This window comes from Podarcis bocagei (assembly GCF_964188305.1).
Source record: "Podarcis bocagei genome assembly, chromosome: 10".
Classification (NCBI taxonomy): Eukaryota; Metazoa; Chordata; class Lepidosauria; order Squamata; family Lacertidae; genus Podarcis; species Podarcis bocagei.
This window is the reverse complement of record NC_138135.1, coordinates 24,303,828-24,321,677: the sequence shown is the minus strand read 5'-3', so window position 1 is coordinate 24,321,677 and position 17,850 is coordinate 24,303,828. Positions and strand designations below refer to the sequence as shown.

At 45.8% G+C, this 17,850-nt stretch overlaps 1 protein-coding gene across 7 annotated transcripts in view; it reads left to right on the top strand.

Moving 5' to 3' along the window:
• Positions 1–17,850, top strand: part of DGKI (diacylglycerol kinase iota) — a 275,714-nt gene that overhangs the window by 252,741 nt on the left and 5,123 nt on the right. For all 7 annotated transcript variants that reach the window (XM_081212004.1, XM_081212007.1, XM_081212006.1 and 4 more), the window contains 2 exons: positions 11,012–11,049; positions 15,096–15,216. In XM_081212004.1, coding sequence (XP_081068130.1) covers positions 11,012–11,049; positions 15,096–15,216 — 159 coding nt within the window. The remainder of the gene's footprint in view (positions 1–11,011; positions 11,050–15,095; positions 15,217–17,850) is intronic.

Here is a 17,850-nt window from a genome sequence, read left to right as displayed (position 1 = left end):
TATGGCCACCTTGTATATTTTCCCTGGTACCAAGGAATGTGTTACGGAAAAGGAGCAATGCAGCAGCGAGCTGCAGCTGGCTGGAAAGCAAAACATTATGGGAATGTTTGGGACTGTACCGTGAGAACAAAGGGGCAGTCTATTCACTGTGCTGAGCACCGGATGTTAGCTCAGAGTGTCATTTGACCTGTACAGGAAGTACAGGAAGTGGAGTTTGTCTCTCTGCTGTTGGTGTCTGAAGTGAGCAGACGTGTTTCTCTGTAATAATAATAATAATAATAATAATAATAATTTATTATTTGTACCCCGCCCATCTGGCTGGGCCTCCCCAGCCACTCTGGGCGGCTTCCACAGAAACCAAAAACACTAAAATATCATACATTAAAAGCTTCCCTGAATAGGGCCGCCTTAAGATGTTTTCTGAATGTCAGGTAGTTGTCCATCACCTTGACATCCGATGGGAGGGCATTCCACAGGGCGGGCGCCACCACCGAAAAGGCCCTCTGCCTGGTTCCCTGTAGCTTCGCTTCTCGCAATGAGGGAACCGCCAGAAGGCCCTCGGCGCTGGACCTCAGTGTCCGGGCAGAACGATGGGGGTGGAGACGCTCCTTCAGGTATACTGGGCCGAAGCCGTTTAGGGCTTTAAAGGTCAACACCAACACTTTGAATTGTGCTCGGAAACGTACTGGGAGCCAATGTAGGTCTTTCAAGACCGGTGTTATGTGGTCTCGGCGGCCGCCCCCAGTCACCAGTCTAGCTGCCGCATTCTGGATTAGCTGTAGTTTCCGAGTCACCTTCAAAGGTAGCCCCACGTAGAGCGCATTGCAGTAGTCCAAGCGGGAGATAACTAGAGCATGCACCACTCTGGCCAGACAGTCAGCGGGCAGGTAGGGTCTCAGCCTGCGTACCAGGTGGAGTTGGTAGACAGCTGCCCTGGATACAGAATTGACCTGTGCCTCCATGGACAGCTGTGAGTCCAAAATGACTCCCAGGCTACGCACCTGGTCCTTCAGGGGCACAGTTACCCCATTCAGGACCAGGGAGTCCTCCACACCTGCCCGCCTCCTGTCCCCCAAAAACAGTACTTCTGTCTTGTCAGGATTCAACTTCAATCCATTAGCCGCCATCCATCCTCCAACCGCCTCCAGATACTCACACAGGACCTTCACCGCCTTCACTGGTTCTGATTTGAAAGAAAGGTAGAGCTGGGTATCATCTGCATATTGATGGACACCCAGTCCAAACCCCCTGATGATCTCTCCCAGCGGCTTCATATAGATGTTAAAAAGCATGGGGGAGAGGACGGAACCCTGAGGCACCCCACAAGTGAGGGCCCAAGGGTCTGAACACTCATCCCCCACCACCACTTTCTGAACACGGCCCAGGAGAAAGGAGCGAAACCACTGTATAACAGTGCCCCCAGCTCCCAACCCCTCTAGACGGTCCAGAAGGATGTTATGGTCGATTGTATCAAAGGCCGCTGAGAGGTCCAGCAGAACTAGGAAACAACTCTCACCTTTGTCCCTAGCTCGCCGGAGATCATCAACCAGTGCGACCAAGGCAGTTTCAGTCCCATGATGAGGCCTGAACCCTGATTGGAAGGGATCCAAATGGTCCGCATCCTCCAGGCGTGCCTGGAGTTGTTCAGCAACCACACGCTCAATCACCTTGCCCAAGAATGGAAGATTTGAGACTGGGCGATAGTTGGCCATACTGGCCGGGTCTAAAGATGGTTTTTTAAGAAGCGGTTTAATGACCGCCTCTTTCAGCGGATCTGGGAATGTTCCCTCACAGAGGGAAGCATTCACCACCCCGCAGAGCCCATCGCCCAGCCCTTCCCGGCTAGCTTTTATTAGCCAGGATGGGCAAGGATCAAGGAGACAGGTGGTTGGTTTCACTCGTCCAAGCAGCCTGTCCACATCCTCGGGGGTAACGGATTGAAATTGATTCCATGCAACTTGACCAGACAGGGCTCCAGCACTCTCCCGCCCCAGCCCTGCTCCCACGGTGGTGTCTAGCTCCTTCCGAATATGAGTGATTTTATCTGCAAAAAACTTTGCAAAATCGTTGCAGGAGATCTTGGGGTCTTTACAAGGCCCCGATGGTAAAGGTGGTTCCGTTAAATTGCGGACCACCTGAAAGAGTCTCCTGCTACTATTTTCTGCAGATGCAATAGAGGCGGTGAAGAAAGTCTTCTTCGCCGTCGCTATCGCCACTTGGTAGGCTCGACGTTGAGCTCTAACCTGTGTCCGGTCAGATTCGGAGTGAGTTTTCTGCCACCGACGCTCTAGCCGTCTCAGCGATTGTTTCATCGCCCTCAGCTCCGAAGAAAACCACGGGGCTGTCCGGGCTCCATGCAATCAGAGAGGGCGCTTCGGAGCCAGACAGTCGATAGCCCTGGTTAACTCCGCATTCCAGCGGGCCACCAGGGAATCAGCTGAAAGGCCATCAACATGGGATAAAGCATCCCCTACCACTCTCTGGAAACCATTTGGATCCATTAAGTGGCGGGGGCGGACCATCCGAATTGGTCCCACCTCCCTGCAGAGGGGAAGGGTCGCGGAGAAGTCCAGTTGCACCAGGAAGTGATCTGACCATGGCACTTCTTTGGTTTCATTTTTACTTAGTGTCAGATCACCCACGTCGCTAGAGGTGAATACCAGGTCTAAGGCATGTCCATGACTATGAGTTGGGCCCAACTTATTCAGGGACAGCCCCATGGAGGCCATGCTTTCCACGAAGTCCCGAGCGGCCCCTTGTAAGGTCGTGTCGGCGTGGATGTTAAAATCCCCTAGGACGACCAGGCTAGGTGTCTCCAGGAGAACATCCGCCACGACCTGAAGCAGCTCGGGCAGGGAATCCTTGGTGCAGCGGGGAGGTCGGTACACCAAAAGGAATCCTGTACTGCCCCTATTGCCCAACTTCCAGAACATGCACTCAGAGAACTGGGTCTTCCCAATAGGACGCCTGGTGCAGACTAATGACTTCCTAAAAATCACTGCAACCCCCCCTCCCCGCCCACATGACCTGGGTTGCTGTGCGTAAGAGAAACCTGGTAATGCTGCAAAGACAGAAATAAAGGCATGTAAATACATTTCTGCCTATCTCTTTCCCCTCCCTGGGGGGAGCAGGGAGCAGGGAAGAGTGGTGTGTTCTTCTCACGCTTGAGGAGGATTGCCGATCGTGACCTAGCCTGTATCCTGCCAGGAAACGCAGACAGGGAGGTCAACAAGGAGATCAAGCCGGGTGCCTGGAGAGTGGCCAGTTCCTCTGATAAGGCTTGAAATCCAACAGAATGCTCCCTGTTGCTATTAGTAGCAGAATCACTATTTGTGTGTGATCAGTATTGTGTGATTTCCACAATCAGGACCAGCAAGACCTGTCTGATGGTTGCGGGTGGTTGTTTCTTATTTTGTGTTATTCCTCACACCCCATGACAGCCATTTTATGACTGGTGCCTGCAGCGTACTCTCAAAATTCAAAACGTGCCCACTGGTCCAAAAAGGTTGTCGACTTCCAGTTTAGTACATGCTCACATATGAAGTGGAAATATTTATGGGGACTATGAGAGCCACATCTTGTAGCCACCATGTATGCTTTCATTGCAGTTTTAGAGTCTCCTCTGCAGTGCTATGTTGAAATGAAATTACTGCAGTTTAGGGTGGCTTTTGTAGACTGATTGGCAAAAAATGAGAAGGGAAAGCTGTGCTAGAGCTACCAGCCAAATAGGTAACTGAGAGAACACTTTTCCGGAGCTATGCAATGCTTAAATGTTTTTTTAAAAAATAAACAAACAGCAGCAGCTCTAGGGCATTGGCTTGTTGTAAATTACAGTGAACAGAACTTATTCTTTCAGTCCAACATCTGTTGCCAGTGTCCCAACATTTCTGAAAGAGAGAGTCTGTTTCTTAACAATGCCGATTGTGCAAGGTTTACCTAATTGACAGGGGGGTTTGGGGTTTTTTTTTTTTTACACTGGCAGCTTCAGCAAAGACCACAAAGGTTTAAAAATGCATAGAAAAGCAAGTTACCTCTTTCATCCTCCCGGCTTCTCCCTGCTAGAAGAATGGAGGTCTATTGATGATCTAGCCAGCCCAGGGAAATGCGCCGTGTTGCCAGCGTTGTATTTTGCCAGTTTGTTAGATGGGTAGAAGCCTTAGGTCTGCACTTTTGTCAGTCACACAAGGTTTTCTGTGGACTGTGTGTGTGTGTGTGTGTGTGTGTGTGTGTGTGTGTCTGTGTCTGTGTATAGCAAATCCACTTACCCAATCAAAGAGCACTAAAGCACTTCTATTTCTTGCTGCAAATGCTCATCTTAGGGAAAAGTCAAGAAAATAATGACTTGGTCTCCGTGTTTGTTGAATGGAATAATGCTTGGTGACATCTTCAAGGCCTGGAGATACTTTATGGCATGATAAAACGTGTGCATAATTCATGCTCTGTATTGTGAGGCAGCAACACTTGTCGCCCTCTGAATAAATGCATATTTAAAGGCCTCCTTTCGCCCATAATTGCACACTGATAGTGCCAGCCAGATTCTTTTTTTCCTAGAGCTGAGAGCCAAGCCAATTTTCAACGGTTTGAAGCCTGAGTTGCAACCATGCTCACATAGTTTAGAACCCAGGGGGGTGGGTGAGGGGCAATGAGATTACCTGGGGGCAGTGCTCCAAGGCAAGTGAAGAGACGGGGGGGGGGCAGGGTGTAAATGACCTTTGAAAAAGCTGGTATCAACTCCACCAATTTTGTTGAATTGTTTAGGCCAAACACTTTTAATTGAATTGCAAATAAATGTGCAATTTAGGGTCACTGTTTTGAATTTCATTGTGTTGTTATCTTCTTTAGTCGGTCATGCAAACCACTATTCTGAATAATGAACGGCCTCCCTCGGGAGGTTGTGGACTCTCCTTCCTTGGAGATTTTTAAAGCAGAGGTTGGGTGGCCATCTGTCACGGATGCTTTAGCTGAGATTCCTGCATTGCAGGGGGGTTGGACTAGGTGAGTCTCGGGGGTCCCTCCCAACACTCGGCCACTCACTTTCCCAATGAAAAGGAATGGTATCACCAGAAAAGAGGACTCTAATTTGCATAAAACTCACAGGTGCTCATTTATATGTATACACGTATTACATCTCTATAGAGTACGCGCAGGGCATCTCAACATAGCGGAAGAGACCGTGGCAGGGCAGCTGGGTTGCCTGTTCAGTCTTCTGCCCAGGGGTTAAGTACTGATGGGCACCTTCAAGGCCCCTGCTCTCTCTTCTTAAAGTTATTTCTTTTTAAGCTGGACCTGGACTCACTGGCGAAGGAAGAGGGGGGCAGGGGGAGCACACCACCCCCAGCAGTGCGATCCCAGTGGAGTGCCATCATGGCTGCCCCCTCTGCCCCCGCAGGTGGCGCACCACGCCCCCAGGATGCGCGCCACGCCCCTGCGGGCGGCGTGCCATGCCCTGGGACATGCACCAGCCATGCCTCCACCTGCTCTCTGCATCCTGGTGACAGAGTATTAATCTCCACCACTGCCTGGATTGGGCAGCCCTTTAATAAGGGAATCCATACAAAAAGATGACTGCCCCCTGTAGAATAGGACACATAGCCACCCTATCTGGCAATCAGTATTCTAAAGCAGGGACCAGCAACTTCTAGGGAGGTCTGGGGTGCATCGAAAAACTGGAGAAATTCTTGCGGGCATCACACACCAACATGCATACCCACAGCCACGGACTGAGAATACTTTTCAGGTGTGTGTGTTTGTATATGTGATGTAGTGGTTAAGAGCGATAGACTCATAATTTGGTGAACCGGGTTCGCGTCTCCACTCCTCCACATGCAGCTGCTGGGTGACCTTGGGCTAGTCACACTTCTTTGAAGTCTCTCAGCCCCACTCACCTCACAGAGTGTTGGTTGTGGGGGAGGAAGGGAAAGGAGATGGAGATGACTGGCAGAATCCGAGACCAGGGAGAGGAGACGGTGGAGGAAGATTGGAAGAAATTTAAAATTTATTTGCAGAAATATTGCAAAATTTATGAATGTTAAGGACATTGAAATGAACTGCAGGGGCTTTAGCAACAAAGTAAAATGTAAGATTGGATTAACAACAGATAAATTAATAGGATATGAATTTGCTGAATTGATTTTTAAAAAGGGATACAAGAATGGGAGATGTGAGGAAGTTGGGAAAATAAGTTAATTGAAGATGAGAAATTAAGAAAGAGGGAAATTTTTGTTTTTTGTTAATATATGTGTTTTTATTTCTTTTTTTCTTTTTTCTTTATTTGATGTGTTTAATGTTTGCATTTTTGTATTGTATTGTTTTCTGTGACTTCGTTTTTTCTTTGTCTTTGTACACTTTTTTTATTGTGAAACTTAATAAAATATTTATTAAAAAAAAGGAAAGGAGAATGTGAGCCGCTTTGAGACTCCTTCAGGTAGTGATAAAGCGGGATATCAAATCCAAACTACTACTACTATTCTTCTTCTTCTTCTTCTTCTTCTTCTTCTTCTTCTTCTTCTTCTTCTTCTTCTTCTTCTTCTTCTCTCTGTGTGTGATGTTCAGTATCCCCCTCATACCCTACCCTTCAAACTGCTTCCACACCCTTCTATTGGAGCTTGCCTTCTACCACTTAGGGCCATTTCCCCACCGTAGTGTCCAGTTCGCCCCTTAATGTTGCTGAAAAGCAAGTAGAATATTCTATACAGGGACGAGATGTTTTTGTTCATGGCCAGCAGAGGGAGTAAAGTTAACACTTCCAGGGATGCTTGTAATGGATGAATAGCTCTATTATTGTTTATATGAGAAATTTTCATTTGGGTTTTAAAATCCCAATGTATTGACAGCTCCATCCCTCCTTCGGAACTGCACAGACAAAAATAGAAATAATGAAGGCTAACAATGCAAGCTGAGTTTTATGGATTTATGGATCCGTGCTTCCAGTGTGAGAAAACAGGTTGCATGTGAATTGTTGCTTTGAGGTCTCCTAGCAATGTCTTAATAGATAACAATTTATAAAAATTTAGCAATACAATACGTCATAAATAAACGCGCTAATAAATAATACTTAACATCAGTATAGTGATTTCAAAAGTTCAAAACACTCTACATGCATTGCTCAGTTGAAATCCTTACAACTATCCTTTCAGGTAAATGAAGTATTGTTGTTCCCCATACAGCTGATAGGCAGACTGAGGCTGGAGGAGAAGAGCTTGCTTAAGACTATCTAGTAGACTATCTGGCAAAGGCAAAAGTAGAACTGGAGCTCTTGTGATGCACATCTCAGTCTCTTAACCACCATGCTATACCAGTTTTACATGCCCTCCAACATTTTTCCAATGAAAATAGGGATGTCCCATTCCACAATGATAATTTTACTTTTTATACCCCACACATCTTATTGAGTTATGTTTTAAGACGTGGGTGGTGATGTGGTCTAAACCACTGAGCCTCTTGGGCTTGCTGATCAAAAGGTTGGGGGTTCGAATCCCCGTGACGGGGTGAGCTCCCGTTGCTCGGTCCAAGCTCCTGCCAACCTAGCAGTTTGAAAGCACGTCAAAGTGCAAGTAGATAAATAGGTACCACTCCAGCGGGAAGGTAAATGGCATTTCCATGAACTACTCTGGTGCTGGTGTTCCATTGCACCAGAAGTGGTTTAGTCATGCTGGCCACATGTCCTGGAAAAACAGTCTGCAGACAAACACCGGCTCCCTTGGCCTGTAAAGCGAGATGAGCGCCACAACCCCAGAGTTATTCGTGACTGGACTTAACTATCAGAGGTCCCTTTATCTTATAAAGCAGCAATAAATAATTTTGGAATTAGAGTTTCCACAAGTAGACTTGAATAAGTTGCTTGGCTGAACCTGCTGGAGGTATAGTATCTGCTGAACAGGAAAAGATTCTCCCACCCTTTTTATTCATTTATCTGCCCCTTTAGAAAGAAACAAACAACCCCACAATACCCAGCAAAGCAACACACGTGTCCCAGTTAATAGAGCTGCTGGGTGCTTTTCGGAAAACCTGTAAATAAGTTGTCATGAAACCTGCCTTAAGAGTTACTGTAGTTTTATTGTTTGTTTTATAACCCTTTTGGTTTGGATGTTACATTTTCCTGTGCTGCACATGGGAGATGAAGTGAGGAAATGTTCCTGAGACTCTTACACAAAAGTCTGATGCAAGAAGCATTTGAATCTTGTATCGCAAACATAGGCTCTCTGAGTGAGCAACACTGCTTAGTTTCTTTGCTTGCGTCCTTCAGTTCTTCCTGCAGTGATTTCTTTCTTTCTTTCTCCCTCTCCCTTTTACACATTTGTGGTGTTATTCCTGGAGTAATAATGAGCTCCTTGTGGAATTCTCTCCACGGAGGTGCCAGCCCAGTGCTGCACAGAGAAAATTCTCTGCCAATTTGCTTGCACTTCTTCGTTTTTCACACTCCAGTCAAGGCGAGGGTTTCTAGTCAGGAATATGGTGGTGCTAGAGTCAGTTCCGTTTCTGCACTAGGCAAAGGTGATATTTGGGGGAACCAAAATAATTTCAATTCTCATCTAAAGGCAAATCCATCAGAACTATACCTCTTTAAGCAATAGGTGAACTGATAAGCCTCTGAAATTTGCATTTTTACAGTTGACCTTTGACATTCATTGGGTTGTGGTGCATGAGAGGGCCTTCACTGTGATGGCCTCTGGGTTGTGATATGCCCTCCCTGCTAAGTTGTGTCTCACCCCATCACTGGCTGCTCAAGATGCATATTTTTGCAGAGCATAACTCCTTCTGCAGAGTTTCTGCTTGCTGTTTGATATGGTCTAAGTCAGTGTTCCCCAACCTTGGGCCTCTAGCTGTTTTTGGACTACAATTCCCATCATCCTTGACCACTGGTCTTGCTAGCGAGGGATGATGGGAGTTGTAGTCCAAAAACAGCTGGAGGCCCAAGGTTGGGGAACACTGGTCTAAGTGATGACTTAGTGTTGACCTTGAATGTAACCCACCTGGAAACTGCATGGTGATGGGCCAACTATAAATCAGGGTTAGGGCTCCTCAGTCCCAGAGTTCAAATGCAGCCCTCAACCCTCTCCATCTGGCTCCCATGACTATTCTCAAGCCATGTTCCCATGCTCCCCTCCTCAATTTTCCTGCTCTGAACCCTCCTCAATTGGTTTTCTCCTGGCTGGAATATACCATTGAATTATGATGGTGCCTCTTTCTTGCCTGGATAGAGCATGAAGAGAGAGGAGCATGAAGTGTGGCTGTATGTAGGAACACCTGACTTTTACTGTACCATGGTAAGAGTCGCACCTGTGGCTCCACCCACTTTTTGCAGTGGCCCCGCCCACCACTGGCATGTGGTGCTTGAGAGGTTGCACATGAGGGAATGTGGCTCTTGAGGGTGAAAAGGTTCCCCACTCTTGCTATAAATTCAAACAAACAAACAAATAACTGATTGGCTTAACATCCTTTATATACGGATATGGTTTCTTAGAAAGACAGGAAGCTGCCTTATACTGAGTCAGACCCTTTCTTCTTCTTCTTCTTCTTCTTCTTCTTCTTCTTCTTCTTCTTCTTCTTCTTCTTCTTCTTCTTCTTCTTCTCTCGTTGCCGAGTAAGATTGTCTTCCATGATCATGGTCTTAATTTTGAGTCGTTAAGTGACTGCGGAGGCCAATTCTGGATCCATACGTCCTTCTACAATGGGGACATAGGTTTCCGGGCGGGAATTGATCACGGTCAGGGTTTGCTAAGCATGCCTTCCTCTTAGTGCGTTTCTCCCTTTTGTCCTGAGTTTGAGAGCCTTCAAAGCCCATGACACCTTTGGTAAAGGCTGTTCTCCAATTGGAGTGCTTTCAGGCCAGTGTTTCCCTGTTGTTGGTGTTTATACTACATTTTTAAAGATTTGCCTTCTTGACCACCAGCATTATGCTTTTAAAAGTTCGGAATAAAGTAGTTGCTTTGGAAGGCGTTAATCAGGCATGCTCACAACATGACCAGTCCAATAAAGTTGATGTTGAAGAATCATCGCTTTGACACTGGAGATCTTTGCTTCTTCCAGTACACTGGCATTATTTCGCCTGTCTTCCCAGGTGCTGTGCAAAAATTTTCGGAGACACTGTTGCTCCATCTAGCTCAGTGCTGTCCACACTGACAGGCAGCAGCTCTCCAAGGTTTGGGGCAGGCAATATTCTCAGCCCTACCTGGAGATGCCGGGGATTGAACCTGGAACCTCCTGCTGGGAAAGCAGATGTGCCACAACTGAGCTATGGCCCTCCTTGAATTGAAGCCTTCTGTAAGAATCCCTTACTGGTTAAGCATGTCACTAAGCACCTTTTAATGTGTTACATTGGTTGGTGTACTCCTAAATATGTAAAGTATTTATGCGGCAAGTGGATATTTGAAAATATTCGGGTTATACAGGTACATTCACCAGAGTTCTGGTAATTTCAACAACTCCTTGCACTCAGGGGCAAATATGGGTTTGGTGTTACATAATGTGTGAAACAGGGGCCAATGTGATGAGACGATTTTCATGGCCAGACTTTGGCAATCTTCTGTAATATGCCATCTTGCGCAAGGCCAAAATTTGGTGCCCCCAAATGGATCTTCTTAATTATCGCTCCTCTCGAATTTTCACCCCCTCGGCTCAATGCCATGTGCAGGAGAACTGCCCGCACCACACCAAATCCAGAGCTGCCATTTTTCACAAGTGAGAGAAAAGAGAGAGAGGATCTTTTGGAAGTTCATATGCAGCTTGTACGACATGTGATGCTTTTTGATGCAGAATAGAATATGGAACAAGATGTTGTTGTTGTTGTTTTTACATTTGCAAATATGTGTTAATTTAAGTTTCAGGTGTGAAAATGCTCTTAAATCTAAGTTGCAATGCATAACAAAGGCCTGGAAAGGTCATGCCTGTAGAATATAAGGCCTTTGGGGCGAGCCTCTTATTTTGTATTAATTATCAGAATCAGGCAACATGACTGCATTTGTGTCAAGAATGATTATTAATGCTAATGTTCTCTTTTTGTTCTTTGCAGCACTTTTACAGTCAGTAATAGCTGGTGATTTTCTAAAAGTAAGTAAAAGAAGTCATTGATATTCCCTATACCCCTTACATGGTTGTTATTATTACCATTCATTTATTTAATACAAGTTTTTATATCTCAAGGATGATCAACCAAAAAAGGGATAAAAAATAACTAAAAATGTAAACATGGAGAAATAGAACAACCCCCGAAAGCCAAGGAATCTATGGACAGGATTAAAATGGCTGGTGGGCTAGCTTACATTTGCATCTAAATATTTGGAAAATTAAACCAGGACATTAAGATGGGCACCAGGCAAACCTCACTGGAGAGGAGAACTGGAGCACCATGGCCATAAAGCCTCACCTTAGATCAGCCTTTGTCAAACTGGCTTGGCTTGATGGGAGTTGTAGTCCAAAATATCTGGAGGGCACCAGGTTGGCAAAGGCTGCCTTAGATGATGGGGGCACTAGCAGGAGACCCTCTAGTCAAGAACTTCATAACAGTGGTACCTTGGTTTTCGTGCATCTCGGAAGCCAAACGTTTTGGTTTTTGAATGCCGAAAACCCAGAAGTAATTGCTTCCATTTTTGAATGTGCCTCGAAAGCCGAACAGTTTCCGCTGCGTGTTTTTCAATTTTTTTCCAATTGAATTTGCAGCCAGCCCTTTGTGCCTCGGTTTTTGAATGTTTCGGAAGTCGAACGTTCTTCCAGAACGGATTATGTCCGAGAACCGAGGTACCACTATATATGGGTGCTTTGACCCTAAGCTATGAAAGGTCAAAACAGCACTTTGAACTGGGCCCAGAAATGCATTGGGAGTGAGTGCAGTTATCATAGTCCAGGCACAGTCTTTTCATAATGGCCATTCCCATTCTGCATTAACTTAACATTTCTGAACAGTAATAATAATAATAATAATAATAATAATAATAATAATAATAATAATAATAATAATAATAATAATAATTTATTTCCCCAGCCACTCTGGGCGGCTTCCATAGAAACCAGAAATACACTAAAATATCACACATTAAAAACTTCCCTGATCAGGGTCTTAAGATGTCTTCTGAATGTCAGGTAGTTGTTTATCACTTTGACATCTGATGGGAGGGCGTTCCACAGGGTGGGTGCCACTACCGAGAAGGCCCTCTGCCTGGTTCCCTGTAGCTTTGCTTCTCGAAATGAGGGAACCGCCAGAAGGCCCTCGGCGCTGGACCTCAGTGTCCGGGCAGAACGATGGGGGTGGAGACGCTCCTTCAGGTATACTGGGCCGAGGCCGTTTAGGGCTTTAAAGGTCAGCACCAGCACTTTGAATTTTGCTCGGAAACGTACTGGGAGCCAATGTAGGTCTTTCAAGACCGGTGTTATGTGGTATCGGTGGCCGCCCCCAGTCACCAGTCTAGCTGCCACATTCTGGATTAGTTGTAGTTTCATCTTCAAAGGTAGCTCCACGTAGAGCGCATTGCAGTAGTCCAAGCGGGAGATAACTAGACCATGCACCACTCTGGCGAGACAGTCCGCGGGCAGGTACGGTCTCAGCCTGCGTACCAGGTGGAGTTGGTAGACAGCTGCCCTGGATACAGAATTGACCTGCGCCTCCATGGACAGCTGTGAGTCCAAAATGAGTCCAGTCTTCAAAGGCAGTGTCACATATAGTGCATTACAGTAGTCTAGCCTGGAGGTTATCAAAGCGTGGATAACTGAGGCCAGGATAATTTGTTATCCTTCTTCAAACTCCAAATGGATGCGTATCTGATCACCAAATGCCAACTAGAATCACTTCTAGAACAAGAGATCTCATTGAGTGAAAGTATGTACATAAGTAAGTTTTAAGCACCTTCCACAGTCATCTCAAGGCAATGTACAAAATGTAGCAAAAGAAGCTAGAAAACAGTTTAAAACAGAACAGAAAAGATCAGCAGCTCAGAAAAAATAGCAAGTGGCTATCCATGATAGAAACCTATTCATTCTGTTGGAAAAGCTTGTTGGAACAAAAATGTGTCCAATCATATCTGGAAATCTTTCATGCCTCCGATGAAATAAAGTAATACCTACAAGGCCTTATCCTGCACAACACACCCACCCTCAAGCATGCTGAGTTACTTTATAAGCTGAAGAACTGCTATTAAATGCTAAACACTCACAACTTCCCCAAGAGACTAGTCTTAGCAATACTACAACATCCAAACACTCCTAAACACATAGTTCAGTGCAGATGCAAGTAGCTACCCATGTAAGTAACAGGCACCACAGTCTATCATCTTATGATTTGATGTATGGCCAGTCTAATAGTACATTAGTTTCTGCTCTCCTTTGCACTTCATTGCAATTTCAGTATTTGCTGTGAATGCAGTTCAGATATTAAGCAGGTTCCAGGAATGCCAATCCTCTCCTATATCTCTCCTGCCGGGGTAGAAAGGGGAGGGTTTTCCCCCCTCCCCAACTCCTGTCATTATGCTGCTTATGTCTGTCATTGCATCACCTGTTTTTCAATTACTAAGGCACATTTCAGAGGTTACATTTTTTTTCTGATCAAGGGATCACTGCCATAAATGACATTATGCCGTGTTATTGATTCTCTTACATTTATATCCCACATTTTGCCCGTCATGGAACAGAAAGTGATGCTCCTAAACAGATCCAAATCTGCTTAGCTTGGATATTTTATGTGCTTTCTGACCACAGACTAGGATTTTTATTCGTTCACACAAGAATTTGAGGTGGGCTGTGCCATGAGAAGTTATTGCTTCTGGCTAATAGCAATCCATGAATTGGAGCTGGCTCAGTGGGTGGCGCTGTGGGTTAAACCACAGAGCCTAGGACTTGCTGATCAGAAAGTCAGCGGTTCAAATCCCTGCGACGGGGTGAGCTCCCGTTGCTCAGTCCCTGCCAACCTAGCAGTTCGAAAGCACATCAAAGTGCAAGTAGATAAATAGGTACCACTCTGGCGGGAAGGTAAACGGCGTTTCCGTGTGCTGCTCTGGTTCACCAGAAGCAGCTTAGTCATGCTGGCCACATGACCTGGAAGCTGTCTGTGGACAAACACCGGCTCCCTTGGTCTATAGAGCGAGATGAGCGCGCAACCCCAGAGTTGGTCACGACTGGACCTAATGGTCAGGGGTCCCTTTACCTTTACCTTTACAGTGCTTTAAAATGTTCTCTTTGTGAAGCTTGTGAAATGGCCTGGGAGACACATTTTAGTGAAGAACGTAATATAAGAATCAAGTCCTGCATCCTGTTCTCACAGTGCCCAAGGAGATACCTATGGAAGGCTCACAAGCAGGACGAAATATAGACCTACCAGGCCTCTCTAAGCAGCTCCCAGGACTCTCTCCATCCCACATTTCTCACAAGCCTATCTCCATGCCCTCCTCAATTGCTCCTATCTGCCTGGTATGCGTGCAACTCACTCGTCACAGTGACAGCTAATGTGTGCAGCAGTTTTCTATGACCATCACATGCAAACCAGTTCTCAGGACTTTCACTGGCCTAGGGAGGATGGGCTCTTATGCTGAAGGTTATTGGGGCTTCATCTGATTGTTGGCTTATTCAGAGAGCCCTGTGCTGCGTGTTGAAGCCCCAACAATCAGCTGATGGGCAGGGCTTCAAAGTTCATTGCAAAGGCTTTTGCAGGTGCTACCCATCAGGTGATCAGTGGTGCCTGCAAACCCCTTTTCAGCACAGCTGGAACTTTACCTGTTCCATACCAGACATCATATATGATCCCTGGTGCAGGACAGGTGAGTGGTGGCTTGTCCAAAATGGCCTGGTGGACCAAATGGAGAGACATGGTGGGACCAAATAGGCCAACAGACCAGAGGTTCCTCACCTCAGTTACAAACAAATTTAACAAAAAGTTGATAGGCCATTGTCCAACCTATTTTATATTACATTGTAAGGCGTATCTGTTCATGAAATGCTGTTAAAGATACTTGCTTATTTCTCCATTGCTCAGAGCTAAATCGGGAAGCCCAGCAAACATTTGCCTAACAGCTATTTCTGTTTTAGCAATGCAATTTGTTTAACACCACATCTGCAAAAGGAAACCACAACTTTGCATTACTTAGACTTTTCTCTATGCATTTTTATTCCAGTTCATAGACTGCTGCAAAAAAGGAGCTAATCTGTTAATCCAGGGACCTGACCACTGTTCCTTGCTTCACCACGCAGCCAAAACTGGGCACGGCGAGATTGTGAAGTACATCCTAGACCACGGTGAGTGAGGGGGTGGGTGCCAAGCTCTTCACATTCAAGGGGCCTTATTGGCTCTGATCAATTACCTGGTTGGAAGGCACGTGTGTAAAAAATCACTCTGTCTAGCCCTTCCACTGGCAAAGTGCACAGACAATAGCTTTTCAGATGCTTGGTAGTGGTATTGTAGAACCATTATTGCCAGTGATGCAAACATGTGTTGGTTTGTGTCTCACCACAAACCTTATTTGTTCAATAACAACATGATGAACTAACACGGCACTGAGAAAGAGTGTCACCGATGTTGCCTGCAGGCCTGGGACACTGGAAGGAGAGCAATCAGCACAATCTTACTCTCTCTTCATGCAACTGATGCATGAATAGGGATAAAGTCTCTGGCCAACTGGTTTTGTATGATCCCTTTGGAAAGGCTGAAGCATATTGGCACTTCTTCAGTAGATAGCCATACATTCTGATGTGGTGCTTTGATGACCTTAGCAGCAGGTCTATTTCAACCATTTGAGAGTGGTGGCCTCAGTACATGCCTCTGAAGAACATGGGATGAGTGACCAGAGCTTCAAGGGGAAAAAAATAATAGGGGATGGGGAGGTTGCATTTATCTTCTATTAGTGAGGTGCTCAATGGCATCTGCTTGGACTTCCTTTCCAATGAACTTTTTAAAGGAAAACTCTGGGCTCACTTGCAGCCGTGCAGGGCTCTTTGCAGCCTGGGAGATGCTTTTTGACAACAACATACAAAGTAGCATGTTGATAAACACAGCCCTGGGATCCTTCCATTGCTTAGTTTCTCTTGCAAGTTGCTAGATGACTGGGGAACCATATGAATCTCCTCAGTTTGGTTTGAGTATTGAGGTTCCTCCAGATCAAACACACAGCCCTCATTATTAGTGCAGCCACATAAGCAGAATCAATTGTATGGTTCTCCGCCACCTGCCAGCTCCCACCCATGGGATTGCGTATTCACACATGACATAGATGGATGGGATATCGCCATGGAGAAATGCATCTCCCGTAGCTTGGAGTGCATGTGGAGAGGGTCTGAGTAACTGCATTATTCTTGGTTGGAAGACAGAGGCTTAATGTTGTCTGTGTTAAGAAAGAGGGTTGATTGGGAAGGAGGGGATTGCATTTATGGGTGCCATGTTGTTTGGAAATCTGGCTGAAATGGGAACCTTTAGCTTCCTCTTTTGTCTCCTTGTGAGGGGGCAGATGCCTGATTTTCCACAACTTCGCCCCACCTTCTTGGCCCACATACACACAGCACCATAGGGATTTTGACGTGCTTTGCTTCCTGGGAAACCACCAGTGTGTGTGTTTGTGTGTGTGGTGCAGCTAAAGGCAGGATAAAGGGGAAAGAATTATGAATTTGAGATGGGCTGACAATTGGAGCTGTTAAGGACAGACAGTGGTCCCCACAGGGCACCCTCCTGTTGCTTTCCCCTTCTGAGCTCTTTTCAGGCGAGATTCCCCTCGCCATTCTTCCTTTAATTCCCTGATCCTTTTCTTTACTTCTCCACCTCCCTGCATATTTCTCTCTTTCTCTTTCCCCGTTTTGTTTTTATTTCCCCATCCCTCCCTGCTGTTTTCCTTGATAGAAATCTCACTCATGCATTTCCCTTCCGGATTTCCATTGGGTTAGTTGGCACTCCCTTTCTCCTTGCCTTCCCGCCCCGCTCCCCCCCCTTTCCTTTGCTCCTTGTCCCTGGGTAAAAGCAGCCAGCTCCCTGCTGTGGCAGGATGACAGTGCCACTAGCTTTCCCCAGTGCCAGCCTTTCCCACATCTGTGCGGCTTTTGTCCTGAGCCAGAGGAGGATTTGGAATGGTCGTCTGGCAGCAAAGGGGAGATTGATATATATAAGAAAGCGAGGTCCAGAAAAGGGGAGGAATCAGAGAGGGGGGCATGAGATGGTTGCTGGAGAGGCAGGCATTTGAGAAAAAAGGCTGAAATCCCATGCACATTTAGGTTGTATGCACACTATACATTTTAAGCACCTCCTCACCCCAAAGAATCCTGGGAACTGTGGTTAGCTAAGCATGCTGGGAGTTATAGCTCTGTCAGAGATAAACTACAGTCAGGGCTGTGTGCGTGTGCTTCAAACCTCCTTTAAATATATCACATTTATGCATCTGTACTTGGGACATAGCTGTCAACTTTTCCCTTTTCTTGTGAGGAATCCTATTCAGAATAAGGGAATTTCCCTTAAAAAAGGGAAAATGTTGACAGCTATGACTTGGGAGTGAGCTCTATTTAACTCAGTGGACTTTAGTACTGAATAATTTCCACTGGATGAACTAATTAACTCTTCTTTCCATTTGATTTCCTCCCCAAGCCCCACCATATTGTATCTTTATCTTTCGTTGGCAAACCCCTAGGTGGGTTGTTGTTTTCTTTCTCTGTTTTAACTTTCTGCTTGGTGCTTAACAATTTTAGACACTTTATAAATGACAGCGACGAAACAAGAAACAATCATACTAAATAATAAACAAGTAAAGGGCACTGGGCTAAAAATCAAGGCTGACTCCCCATCCCTAAGCTCCATCCTCTTAAAATTTCTACATTTGTCTTCTTCACCTTAAAGACATACTAAATTTCTCCCAGATTCAAAATTAGAATTTTATCAATGGAGGTTAGTAACTG